The sequence below is a fragment of the Chelonoidis abingdonii genome, chromosome 4 (assembly GCF_003597395.2).
Source record: "Chelonoidis abingdonii isolate Lonesome George chromosome 4, CheloAbing_2.0, whole genome shotgun sequence".
Lineage (NCBI taxonomy): Eukaryota > Metazoa > Chordata > Testudines > Testudinidae > Chelonoidis > Chelonoidis abingdonii.
The window spans coordinates 87,304,379-87,318,412 of NC_133772.1; the positions used below are offsets into that span (position 1 = coordinate 87,304,379).

At 44.2% G+C, this 14,034-nt stretch overlaps 1 protein-coding gene across 6 annotated transcripts in view; it reads left to right on the forward strand.

Annotated features, from left to right (window-relative positions):
• Positions 1-14,034, forward strand: part of PSEN1 (presenilin 1) — a 67,582-nt gene that overhangs the window by 44,121 nt on the left and 9,427 nt on the right. For 4 of the 6 annotated variants that reach the window (XM_075065422.1, XM_075065421.1, XM_032781366.2 and 1 more), the window contains 3 exons: positions 2,321-2,419; positions 5,811-5,897; positions 12,964-13,137. In XM_075065422.1, the coding sequence (XP_074921523.1) occupies positions 2,321-2,419; positions 5,811-5,897; positions 12,964-13,137 (360 nt within the window). The remainder of the gene's footprint in view (positions 1-2,320; positions 2,420-5,810; positions 5,898-12,963; positions 13,138-14,034) is intronic. The other 2 variants (XM_075065423.1, XM_032781364.2) reach the window with 1 other exon arrangement.

The window sequence follows — 14,034 nt, forward strand, 5'->3', positions numbered from 1 at the left end:
TATCAATGAAGGTAGCCATCCTCACAGACATTACCTCAGCCAAGAGAGTAGTTGAGCTTAGGGCCCTTAGGGTGGGCTTGGCTTATATTGTCTTTCACAGGGACAGAGTATCCCTGAGACTGGACTGCAAATGCATCTTTGAGGTTCCATCTGACTTTCACTTGAACTGGGCACTCCACCTACCTGTTTTTTGGGGGGTTTTTTTACCCAAGATCTCAGGAATATAGATGCAGGGAAAGGAATGCTGGAGCCCTGCAGACATCCAGTCTGGATAGGACAAAGCACTTTAGAAGATCTCCATGACTATTTGTCTCCATATCTGAGAGGATGAAGGGAGAGGCAATGTCTTCTCAGGGATTCTCAGAATGGGTTTCCAGCTGTATCCCTCTCTGCTATGAGAGGGCAGGAGCCCCTCCTTCACAGTCTGTCAGGGCTCGCTCTACCTGAGTGCAAGCTGCCTCAGTGGCATCCTTTCAAGAAGTCCCACTCTTGGAAATCTATAGACTGGCAGATTGGCTCTATTGGCATGTTACCGGGCACTATTCCCTGATTCAAGCCTCAGCTGAGGATGCTTCCTTCGTTTCTGCAGTCCTGCTAACTGGTGCAAAGCATGGGTGCGGATGAAGCTTCCCCTACCCTGCCTCTTCCCCTTGAGGCCACACCCCTGCTTGTGCTCTTAGCCCCCCCACCCGGCCCTGACCGGAGGACAAGGGGGCAGGTTTGGGGCTCAGTCAGAGCTACGAGGACAGGGGGGAGAGAGGGGGCTGAGAGCTCGTCCCCAGCCAGACTCAAACTCTCAGCCTCGGCCAGGACCACGTGCAGCTCTTGGCTCTGGCTGGGGCTCTGAGCCTGGAGCCTTTCCCCCATTGTGTCCCTTCCACCTGCAGCCCTGCCCCCATTCTGCCCCTACTCCGCCTCTTCTCCCTCCCCCCAAGACCCACCCCTGCTCACTGCTTCCTCCTCCCCCTCTCTCCTGTGGCCCTGAGACCAGAAAAGCTCTATGCCCCTGACGTGGCCCAAGGGCTGTGACGGAGTAGGGCGATTTTTCCGGGGGCCCCAAATCCACCATTTCCCCTCCCCCTGGTGGCATGAGGTGTAGGGAAGCTTATCCTCCCCCAGCCTCCATTGCGCACGACCCGGGGTGCAAAGCTCTTCCTCGCACTTGCCTTCTCAATGGGCACTGCTTGGGAGTTGCTCATAGTGAATACCCGTAGCGACTAGTGCTCAAAGAGAGGGAAGTAAGGGTACGGCTACACTTCCCACGTTACAGCGCGGCCACAGCAGCCCTGTCACATGGGCAGTGTAGACATGCTTTATAGCCGGGGGAGAGCTCTCCTGGCGATTTAAAAAAAAAAACAACCCACCCCTAACGAGCGGTGGTAGTTTTATTGCTGGGAGTGCAGCTTTTAGCGCTTTTCAGTGCTAAAACTTTTTGTCACTGTGTTTTTTCACACCTGCTGAAAGTGGCAGTGTAGTCACAGCCTTACTTACATTATAGTAACAGGAGTTCTTTGAAATGTGTGGTTCCTATGAATATTCACAATCCACCTTCCTTCCCTTATGCTTCGGATTCTCACATGATTCACAGCAGAGTTGGAATTGGAGAGCAGTTTGCCCCACCCCATCACACCCTCTGTTTGCAGCACAGGGAGAGACAGACACTGCTATTGAAGAATTTCTGGTTGCGGGAGCAGTGAATAACCATAGGGACCATGCATCTCAAAGGACTTCCATTATCATAAAGTAATTAACTTTCCTTTATTGATCTCCCAGATGTTTACATGTGTGCGCAATGGACTGTTAATAATCTAAACATCAACAATGTCATCATTAGATTTCAGAGTTGTCAGTTTACTATAATTTTAACAGAAACCTCAAGACTGAGTGCTTATCCCCCAGTGCTGAGCTGGATATTCCATAGATATTGTCATGGAGGGCAGTGGGGCAGCAAGATTGCATAAAGAACATTAAAAGTAATATGGCATTAAAAGTAATGTCAGAATAGCTCCAGAGATGTTAGTGTATTTGTATTCTTATTTCATTTATTCAAATGGCTTGAAGGGGGGTGGGTCCCTGCCACATAATTTAGATATAATAAACTATCAACTCTATTTACCTCAAATAATTACATCCATTGGACTTGTATCTTATCACTGAGAACTGGACTGAGACAAACTCATTAACCTGGTCTGTATTCCAGGCAGCATCCCAGAGGGTATCCCATTACCAATTCCTGCAGCCACTCTCACATAAAAACTTTTTAAAAACCAAATCTGTAATTCTGTAGTACAGGATCTTTTCTGTGTGCTCTCCCCTGCAGATCTGGTTGCTGTCCTATGTCCTAAAGGTCCTCTTCGTATGTTGGTTGAAACCGCTCAAGAGAGAAATGAAACACTCTTCCCAGCACTTATTTACTCCTGTAAGTATATTTCATTAAGGCTTTTAGATTTATAATCTCTTGCCTGACCTTGAGGAAAGGAGATGTAATCATCCCATTGGCTTCTTTTGATTTAATATGTTCTGTTGTATGCGCAGCTGGAAATCACATTTCATTTCCTTGGGCCTCAAATTTTTCATTTGCTATTTGCTCAGAAACCTGGAATATGTTCTTTGTAAGATATACGAAGATAAAAACAGCACACGTTGTTCTTTTTAAATTAAAATGGAAAAGTGGTAAAGGATCTTGGTCCGGCCAAAACAGTATCAGTAGAACGTGAATCTAGCACACTTATGATAGGCTTTGTTTCTATTTAGAAATATTTGTCCATTTGCAGGGCTTAAACAATCTACTCGCTACAGAGAAGGGGGAACTCATGTTGGTGAGCGAGGGGATCCTATCCCGTGTATTCCTACAAGAAATAGATTTTCTTCAGACTTTTAAAAATTATGTTTCTAGCTTATGGTTGCAAGCAATAACCCTTTAAATGTGAATTGCTTCTGTGTTCTCTGTATGTGTTTGCTTCTGGTTTTGCTCATAGTTTGTCAACCAGAAATTATTTGGAATTTTGACACAAATCTGCAGACTAGTTTTAACCCAAAAACATGTTTAGGCTTTATTCACAAAGTGTATGTATGGGGGCAGGCGGTGTGCCCACCTTGTAACTTATAGTTCAGTGCTTAGAGCACTCACCCAGTAAGTGGGAGATCTAGTTCAATCCTTCCCTCCGCTGATATGAAGCAGGGATTTGAACTTGGGTCTCTCCTCCTCCCCCATCTAACCACTGGGCTATATTTTGGTGTAGTCTGGGTTATAGTGTTATGATCTTTCTCAGTCTTTCCTGTTGAAACTGTTCTACCTTTTATAAATAATTACGCATTGGAGCAAAGGTTGAACTTCAGTTTCCCACGGTTGAGGTGAGTGCCCTAACCACTGAGCTATAGAGTGATTCTTATTTCCTCTCTATGTTCCAACAACTATTCAAGTACTTTATACAAAGTAGGACAGCTTCAACAGGAGACACACCTGTCCCAGGATGTTCTGTAGTCCAGGTACTCTCCTAAGTGTGGGAGAAGACACAAGTTCAAGTCCCAGCTCCATATCAGGCAAATGGGGGAATTGATCCTAGGTCTCCCCCATGCTGGGTGAATGCCCTAACCATTCAGCTAAAAGTTATAAGGTAAGAACCACAACTACTTCTGGCAGTTTTGTGAATCTGGCCTTTAAAAAATGCCTGGAAACAAGACCTTTTTAGGTTGAAATTCACTAACATTTTTTCCAAATTTTTAGATTTAGCTCAAGTAGAACCAAAAAAATCAGTTATTTGCCCAGCTCTAGTAAGCAGCAGCAGTGTAAAACTAGCACAAATCTGATCATTTTCACTGCTGCTGTTCATAATCCTGGGAGCAGCAGTGAAATTGTCAAGAATCAACAAATTTTACTTTGCTGCTGCTCAGGAAAACTCTGGGTTGAAACAGAAGAAGGACTGAAACTAAAATGCCAGGTGAAGATAAAGTACCAGACACACACTTTTACCTCCAGCAGCTAAGAGTCTCTGGGATAGGGAGAAGAGAGTTATTTCTCCCTTCCAGCAGCCATATTTTAGACTAATCAGGTACCCAGAAGACAGAAGCTGATTTAAAAAAAACCTGAGCCCCCGAGTGAGGTCCACTATGGTAATGCCAACTTCCTCTCCCTTACCAGCAGCTGGGGCTGGATTTCTTACCAGGGCATCACCCATGGAGCTTACTATTGGGGATTCCTGCTCATCTTGCATCTTGATTTCTGGCTAGTGGGAGTATATAGAGCTTTTTAATCACTGTTTATTCAGACTGGGTAAGTTCAGAATATCTGGTTAAACCGCTTACCCAGTCGGCTCTCTTGTAGTGTTGAAATACATAAGACCCCTTACAACTGGGGGAGGGACTGTGGTCTTGTGGCTGACAGGAAGTCAGGAGTTGTCTTTTTCCTAGCTCTGACATTAACTCACTATCTGATCTTCCCCCACCTCAGTTGTCTTGTATAAAATGGGGTCAATACCGATCTCATAGGGGTGTTGTGAGGCTTGTTTTGGGGAAGAAAACTGTTTGAGATCATCTGAAAGGCTCTACAGAAGGCAAGTTATAAAGAATCCAAAATACTCTGACAATGAATGGAAGACTGGTTGTTTAAGGGGAACTGCAGTGTTTTTATCCAAAATAAAAAAAAATTAACATTAAAGATTAGGGTTTTAAAAGCTGGCCAGAAGTTCATGATAAATGCAGTTTATTACCTGGATATTGCCATCTCAGATATAGAAGGGTGGGACATATGTGATGATATCCAGCTCATCAGACAGATTGTTACCTGGAGATCTGACTTGTTAGGGTGTCCACCACTGACATTTTCCATACATACTAGCTTTGGGATACTATTATGTCCTGAAAACCTAGCAAATATCATATTAATTCAGAAATCATTGTACAGACACTTCCGGACTTACGCAAGCGTTCCGGAACGCATTGCGTAACTCAAATTTTGCTTAAGTCAGGAACGTATATCTGACAATTATGCCCCCAAAAAAACCCTCTTGTTTCTAGCTTATGGAACCTTTTCTGTAAGCGCGGGTTTGCGTAAGTTGGGTTTGCGTAACCCAGGGGACGTCTATATTAAAATGTCAAGCACAGTAGAAATGTCTTATGTTGTAGACTCCAGTTGACTGCTCAGGAGAGAAGGGTGTGGTGTGGAGGGGATGGCGGGGAGGTAAGAGTAGGATGTAGTGAGGGTTGACTTACCTGTCACAATCTTAGTTCTGTTGTACTGGTAACATCCGCCCAAGCCGGCTTAGCCCTTCTATATGCCCAAGAAGTGGAAGTTAGGGCTGGGAAACAGCAAACTTGAACTACAAATAAACAACTTAAATTGAATAAAATTAAATTGTGAAAGAATAGGAGAAGTGACCAGCCTTTTAAAAAGAAAAATAGCTTCTATAGATACAGTTACCAGCACTGCCTGTGTAAACTGATGCTACTTTAATACCAGTCATTATACTTCCAAATGAAAATCTGGTTGCTTCTGCACAGGAGAGTAGGAGGAGAATCATCAGTACAGTTTTTCAATGTGTACTCTTAATGGGAAACTGTATCTCTAGGCAGCTGCACCTTGACTGTAATTTTTATAACACTTATTATGACCAGTCTGTATCCAGTCAGATCTAGAAAATGTGTTGTAGCTGAAACTGACTTCATCCCAACTATTAGTATGCCCTTAAGTATTTTAAAAGGAAGTAAAACCGCCTGTGACAGAAGATAGTTGCAGCAGAAAAATGATACCCCAGTGCTGACGCCACAGTTTGTCCTCTGACACATGTTGACCAACGTCTTTTCTTCAATAGCAACGATGATGTGGCTAGTGAACATGGCTGAGGAAGACCCGGAAGCCCAACGGAAAGCTTCCAAAAGCTCCACTTATGATAAACAAGGTGAGGATTTCTTTTGCATGTTATCTTATAGTAGAACATCTTCATAGAGAAAAGCGGCAAAGAGTCTTGTGGCACCTTATAGACTAACAGACATATTGGAGCATAAGCTTTTGTGGGTAAATTCCCGCTTCGTCGAATGCATGCACAGGTCTCTTGGCTGCTTTTTACAGATCCAGACTAACACGGCTATCCCTCTGATACTTCATAGAGAACTGTCCCTGCTTTCAGATGGAGCTTTTTAAACACACTTTTTGCGCAGATAATACATGGTTCTCCACTCCCTCAGAGTGATAGCCCTGCTAGAAATAATCTGTTTTAACTGCAAATGATGATCAGTTAATATGCAATTAATACTCTTGCAGCTATTTATTATTGTGGAACTCATGGTTTCTATTTAAGAGACTTGTCTCAACAACAAGTACTGACTGAGCTCAGTTCAGTGCAGAGGATAGTTGTGGTAAGGCAACATCCATGTGCAGGGAAAGACACAGTTTATAAAATGAGATTTTAAAGAATAAGGCCACATTGAAAGGGCAGATTTGATCAGGTTTCCTGATAGTCCATTCACAGATTTCTCTACGACACTGAGTGGGTTCTGTTTTCTTCCTTTTTCTAAGGGCTCCCATCCAGTGAGCTTGTGGTATAGAGCTGTTGTCTCACTGGATAGATTCAGGCCTGGTCTACACTACGCATTTAAACCAAATTTAGCAGCGTTAAACCGATTTAACCCTGCACTCGTCCACACAACGAGGCCCTTAATATCGATATAAAGGGCTCTTTAAACCTGTTTCTGTACTCTTCCCTGACGAGAGGAGTAGCGCTGAAATCGGTATTGCCGTGTTGGATTAGGGTTAGTGTGGCCGCAAATTGACGGTATTGGCCTCCGGGTGGTATCCCACAGTGCACCATTGTGACCACTCTGGAAAGTGATCTGAACTCGGATGCACTGGCCAGAGTAGACAGGAGAAGCCCGCGAACTTTTGAATTTCATTTCCTTTGCCCAGCGTGGAGCTCTGATCAGCACGTGGTGGCGATGCAGTCCCAAATCCAAAAAGAGCTCCGCAGGACTGTACAGGAGATACTGGATGCTGATCGCTGTATGGGGAGACAAATCTGTTCCATCAGAGCTCCGTTACAGAAGACGAAATGACAAAGCATTTAAAAAATCTCCAGCTATGCTAGACGGAGGCCACAGCAGGGACTCGCACAGTGCTGCGTGACAAGCGTAACGGAAAGGCAAAGAATCAAATGGAACGCTCATGGAGGGAGGGAGGGGGGACTGAGGACTCCAGGCTATCCCACAGTCCCCGCAGTCTCCAAAAGCATTGGCATTCTTGGCTGAGCTCCAGTGGCTGAAGGGTCAGAAACATTGTCCAGTGGTTCAGGGTATATATCTCGTCAATTTCCCCCTTTTCCCTCCGTGAAAAAAAGGGAAAAAAATCAATTCTTGCCATTTTTCAAATGTCATCTGTATGTCTACTGCATGCTGCTGGTAGACGCGGTGCTGCGGCGATGGAACGCTAGATCCCCCTCCCCTTCCTTTCCTGATGGCAGACGGTACAAAATGGTGGAAAACCATCATCAGCCTGTGAGTGCTCCTGGCTGGCCTCAGTGAGGTCAGCTGGGGGCGCCTAGGTAAAAATGGGAATGACTCCCTGTCATTCCTGGCAAACGGTGCAAAATGCTGGGTAACCATCCTCATCATAGCAGCTGGAGCCTAAGCTCCATCAGCCCCCCACCCCCGCCTTTCATGTCTAAAGAAAAGATTCTGTACTCCCTGGACTATCATAGCAGCTGGAGGCTGCCTCCCCCTCATTTTATCTCGCTAAAAAGTCAGTGTTTCTTATTCCTGCATTCTTTATTACTTCATCACACAAATGGAGGGACACTGCCACGGTAGCCCAGGAGGGGTGTGGGAGGAGGGAAGCAATGGGTGGAGTTGTTGCAGGGGCACCCCCTAGAATGGCATGCAGCTCATCTTTTCTGCAGGATCTCTGGGACTCTGACCCGGAGCGACTGCGCACTCTGGTTCTCTAGTAGACTTGCTCCATATTCTAGGCAGGACTGACTATTTTTAGACAAAACATAAAGAAGGAGATGACCCGGGGAGTCATTCCCATTTTTGTCCATGTGCCCCCAGCTGACCTCAATGAGGCCAGCCAGGAGCACCCATGACAGCAGCAGACGGTACAAAATGATTGATGTGGGGGAAAAGACCACCACCCAGTTAATTTTGGATCAGACGGCCTGAGGCACCTTTATTGTTATAACAAGATTACAAGTATGCACACAGGGAGAAATGGCATGACCTCATGCAAGAGATAAGCCGCTCTGTCCCTTACAAATTTCACCAAGCTTATAAAGGTTAAAACCGCAAAACGTCATATAGATTACACAAGTTCTTTGCCATTTTTGGTAATGCAATTTTGCAAATCAGCAGATTATTTACTGTAAGTTCAGTTTGGGGTATTTCCAGTTATTGTTTTGGAATTATATTGACTGTCTTATGACTCCTTGATTTGCAAATACATATTGCAAAGGTCATTAAAATAGTGCATATCAGCAAGCTAGTTGAACATATTTCATGTGTTCTGGCAGTAATTGAGCTGGTTATTTTGATAACCCCTCCTTGGAGTTTCCCTTAAGCAAGCATTATTTATTATTTTGCATATACTGCATAAAGCAAAGCTGGCACTCGAGGGGACCCCTTGTCCCCCCTTCTAGTTCCTCTTTTGTCAGTGTTTCATACCCCATTTTCTCATATTTAGTTTCTCCACACCCAGTGCCTGATATGTTGCTAAGCAAGTTTAGTTTGAGAACTAAAACCATGGCTTTTACTTAACAATTATTGGCCTTTATTAAGTTTAGCCAAAGTCTAGGACCTGAATATATGAACCTATAAACTAATAAAGCCGAAGCATTACTTGTTACCATATTATATTATGTTAGAATTCAGATGCCCGTATTAATGGCAGGGACCGGCACCGACGTACTGTTTGTATTCCATTTTAACCAGTACCCTGATGGCGTATCCATGACAGTGACAGCAACTCTTATAAGCAGCTGCAAAATCAGGCCCTATATGGAGAATTACAAAGCTTCCTTTAAAAGGCCCTCACATTGATAACCGTCATCTCATCACCAATTTATCATGGCAGATGGTGCAAGAGGGATGGTAACCATCTCTGCTACCTTGCAAAGGCAAATGAATGCTGCTGTGTAGCACTGCAGTACCGCCTCTGTCAGCAGCATCCAGTACACAACAGTGATAAAAGGCAAAACAGGCTCCATGTTGCCATGCTATGGCGTCTGGCCCAGGGCAATCCAGGGAAAAAGGACGTGAATGCATTGGTCCTGCTTTTGCTTTCACGGAAAGGAAGTTGGAGGTTACACGACAATTCCCAGAATCACCTCGCGACACTTGTTTTTGCACCATCATGCATTGGGATCTCAACCCAGAATTCCAATGGGCAGGGGAGACTGCGGGAACTATGGGATAGCTACGGGATAGCTACCCACAGTGCAACGCTCCAGAAATCGATGCTAGCCTCGGTACCTGGACACACACCACCGAATGAATGTGCTTAGTGTGGCCGCATGCACTCGACTTTATACAATCTGTTTTACAAAACCGGTTTATGTAAAATTGGAATAATCCCATAGTGTAGACATACCCTCAAAGACATTCTGCTGACAAAAAGTCCTCATGTTGTCATGCCAGATCATGATATAATGTGATGACATTTTGCTGTAACATCATATTGCATCAACACGTCTCACGGTAACTGGTTAAAAGATAGGAAACAAAGCATAGGAATAAATTATCAGTTTTCACAATAAATAGCGGATTCCCCCACCCCCAGGGATCTGCGGCCAGTTCTTTTCAACATATTCATAAATGATCTGGAAAAAGGGGGTAAACAGTGAGGTGGCAACATTTGCAGGTGATACAAACTTATTCAGAAAGGTTAAGTCCAAAGCTGGACTGCGAACAGTTACAAAGGGATTGCACAAAACTGGGTGACTGGGCAACAAAAATGGCAGATGAAATTCACTGTTGGTAAGTGCAGAATAATGTACTTTGGAGAAAACAATACCAACTTGTAGCGGGGTAGTTACCCCGCTCCTGCCCTGAAGGGCCTAAAACAGCCCTGGGAAAGGGCTGGGGCAGGGGAAAAGCTGGGCTGATTGGTAGAGCAGCCACAGCTGGGCCACACCCCAATCAGGCCACAATTGGCCTGTATAAAAAGGCTGTGAGCCAGAGGCCCAAGAGAAGTCTCTCTCCAGGCTGGGGAAAGGGTACTGGAAGTGAACCAGGGCTGGGGAGAGCCAGAGGAGCAGGGGAGCTCGAGGCTAGCAACTCCCCAGACTGCGGGGCCTGGTCCAGGGCCCATAGAGGTACTGGGAGGCAAAGGCAGGAGGTCCAAACCCCCTGGTGGCTTTTACACTGCAGTCCGCCCCAGGGAGTGGGGGCTTGATGATGACTGGCAGTAGCCCAGACTGAAGCGAAGTGGGGAGTAGAGGGTTGGGGGTTCCCCAGAGAGGGGAGACTCAGAGGCAGAGTGAGGGGTTACTGCCAGGGGGCAGCTCCCCAGATAACAGGGCACCGGAGTCCAGGAAGGGACGCGGGGGCCTAGCAGCAGTGGAACACCGGCTTGCAGAGGGTGCTCCAAGGCTGGAAATGAGCAAATTCCCAAGACACCAGCAGGAGTGCCGCATGGGTGAGTCCCACATCGCTACACAACTGTACGTATAAAATGACTGAGTCTAAGTTAGCTGTTACCGCTCAAGAAAGAGATCTTGAAGTCGTAGATAATTCCCTAAAAACATCAGCTCAATGTGAAGCAGCAGTCAAAAAAGCAAACAAAATATTTGGAACCATTAGAAAAGGGATAGATAATATGACAGAAAATATCTTAATGTCACTATATAAATCCATGGTATGCCCACATATTGAATGCTGCCTGCCATTTACATCATCCCATCTCAGAAAAGATATATTACATTGGAAAAATTACAGAGAAGGGCAGCAAAAATTATTAGCTTCTGTATGAGAAGACATTAAAAAAGCGGGGACTTTTTAGTTTAGAAAAAAGACAACTAAATGGGGATATGATAGAGGTCTGTAAAATTATGACTGATGTGGAGAAAGTGAATGACAGTGTTGTTTACTCCTTCACATAGTACAAGAACCAGGGGTCACCCAATGAAATTAATGGGCAAGCAGTTTTAAAACTAACATAAGGAAGTATTCTTCACACAACATACAGTCAATCTCTGGAACTTGTTGCTAGGGGATGTTATGAAGGCCAGAACTAGAACTGGGCTCAGTAAAGAATTAGGCAAGTTCACAGAGAATAAATCTATCAGTAGCTGTTAGCCAAGATTGTCAGGGCCGCAACCCGTGTTCTGGGTGTCCCTAAACCTCTGACCACCAGAAGATGGAACTGGATCACTTGATAAATTGCCCTGTTCTGTTCATTTCCTCTATCATAAACCTTTCTCCCAAATCTGGACCTTAGCGTCCAAAATCTGGGTGCTTGTATGAAACTCCCCCAAGCTTATTACCAGCTTGGATCTGATCTCGCTGCCACCATCCAAAATTTCCAGGGTTTTGGCCCCCTCTGGTCTCCCCAAAACCTTCCGGGACCCCAAGACTCAGAAACCCTGGAGCCTACAAACAAAGGGAAATAACCCACTTCCCTTCCCTCTCTCTCTCCCACCCAGACTTTCCTCTCTGGGCTAACCATGGGAGTATTGATGCAATCTCTTTACATCACAATATAGAAGCATATCTCCTCTATTCCACAAGAGACAAACCCCAATTACAAGGAACCAGAAGAGATTCTATCTCTCCTCCCCCTTAGCTTCTTCCGCCCTGGGACATTAGGAGAGTTAAACACAGAGCGTAGTGTTTCCCCTCCCCCTGTCTTTCCTTTCTCCTTAACCAGAGAAAACTCAAACAGGTTTTAAAAGAAAGCTTTATATAAAAAAGAAAGAAAAAGACATAAACATATTCTCTGTAACAAGATGACAATACAGGGCTATTGCTTATAAGAAAATATGAATAAACAGTCGATTCAAAAAGATATCCAATTTGAACCATTCCAACAAGTTACACACATGTAAATACACCAAAACAACATAAAAGCCTATATTGTTTTTCTACCTGTACTTACAAGTTGGACACAGAAGATTAGAAGAAGAAAGAAGCTTATCATAGCTGAGAGACAAACAAAAGACTCAGAGTCCAAAAATTCCCTCCCTGACTTTGAAAAATCCAGTTTCCTGATTGGTCCTCTGGTCAGGTGTTTGGTTCCCTTTGTTAACTCTTTACAGGTAAAAGAAACATTAACCCTTAGCTATCTATTTATGACATCCTCTAACACATCAGGGATCAGCCACTGTTGGAAGACAGGATACTGGGCTAGATAGACCATTGGTCTGCCTCACTGTGGCCATTCTTATGTTAGAAAAGAGCTGGAAAGGACCTTGAAAAGTCATCAAGTCCAGGCCCCTGTGCTGCGGAAGGACCAAGTAAACCTAGACCATCCCTGACAGGTGTATTTTAAAAACAGATTAGATAACCTCCAATGATAGGGATTACAAAACCTCCCTTGTAAACCTATTCCAGAGCTTAATTATCCTAATAGTTAGAAAGTTTTTTCCTAATATCTAACCTAAAATTTCCCTTGTGGCAGATTAAATCCATTATTTATTGTCTGACCTTCAGTGGACATGGAGAACAATTGATCACAGTTTTATAACAGTTTTTAACATATTTGAAGGTCCTTCTTTTCAGTCGTCTTTTCTCCAGACTAAGCATATTCAGTCTTTTTAACCTTTCCTCATGGGTCAGGTTTTCTAAACCTTTCATCGTTTTTGTTGCTTTCCTCTGGACTCTCTCCAATTTGTCCACATTTTTCCTAAAGACTTCAGCTGAGATCTCACCTCTGCCAACTAGAGGAGGAAGGTTACTTGATGTGACTTACTGTATTAACAGGAGTGTCTATGTATGAGAAACACTTTTGAAATAAGTTTTATATTATTATTTTCTTCCCTTGAGCTGCAGCAAACCAGATTCAGAATGAAGATGCTGACATGGATGATGGAGGTTTCAATCCGGAATGGGAGCAACAAAGGGATAGCAGAATAGGGCCCCTTGAATCCACTCCTGAATCCCGGGCTGCTGTTCAGGCTCTCCCTAGTAACTCCCAAGCCAGCGAGGACCCAGAAGAGAGTAAGTATCGTTCCAAGACTGAATAAATGTACATTTGATTTTCAGTCAGCTAAAGATAACGTGCCTATTCATTCATATGTTACTTACATAGACACATAGGACGGGCTGAAAATTCCCCAATGATTAGGACATGTTGACCCACCTGATGACCTTCACAGGACTGGATGGACTTAAACCATCATGTAACAGCAATGACCTGAATGGCTTTTTTTCAGTCCACTGATGGTCAGAGAGTGTCATTCATTTGAATACAGACCTTTCAACTGTGATCCTTGCCTTTGTCACCTCAAGATTAGAATACCGCAGTACACTCTGCACAAAACTACATGTTAGGTCTAATTAAAAACCAAAGTTCAATGCGGGATGTTGCAGCTTGCTTGCTTGTTTTTTGCTTTTTTTTCCCTGTAGCAACCTGCTTGTTAAGTACAGTGTCTCTCATTGAGCACATAACATCAATAGTCGGGATCTGCACAGGCAGGCTTTTCGTTTCCAGGTGGAATTTAAGGTGTTGTTGGACCTGTAGAGCGTTAAGCATTTTCAGACCTGCCTGTCTGGCAGACTGTCTCTCTCCCCATGTGTTATTACCATAGTTGTGATCAGTGAAGGCATTTGTTTACAGTGGTAGGATGTTAGTAGGGTGTATTACATAACAGCATCTTTGGCATTTATTGCCTACCTTTCTCCAAAATAACCCAAATCTCTGTTGACCTTCAGAGTGAACTGCAAAGCCTCTTTCTTTGGTAGAGCTTTTGGGGAGGACACTTAGGGGCATAGGGGTCTTGGGAGTGGGATGAAGTGTATTTTAGTCTTTTAACAACTGACCTAATTCTTTTGTGTAGACTGGCTGTGTTGGTAGACAGTTATAGTTTTCTGAATGGATTGTTATTTAAAGTAACT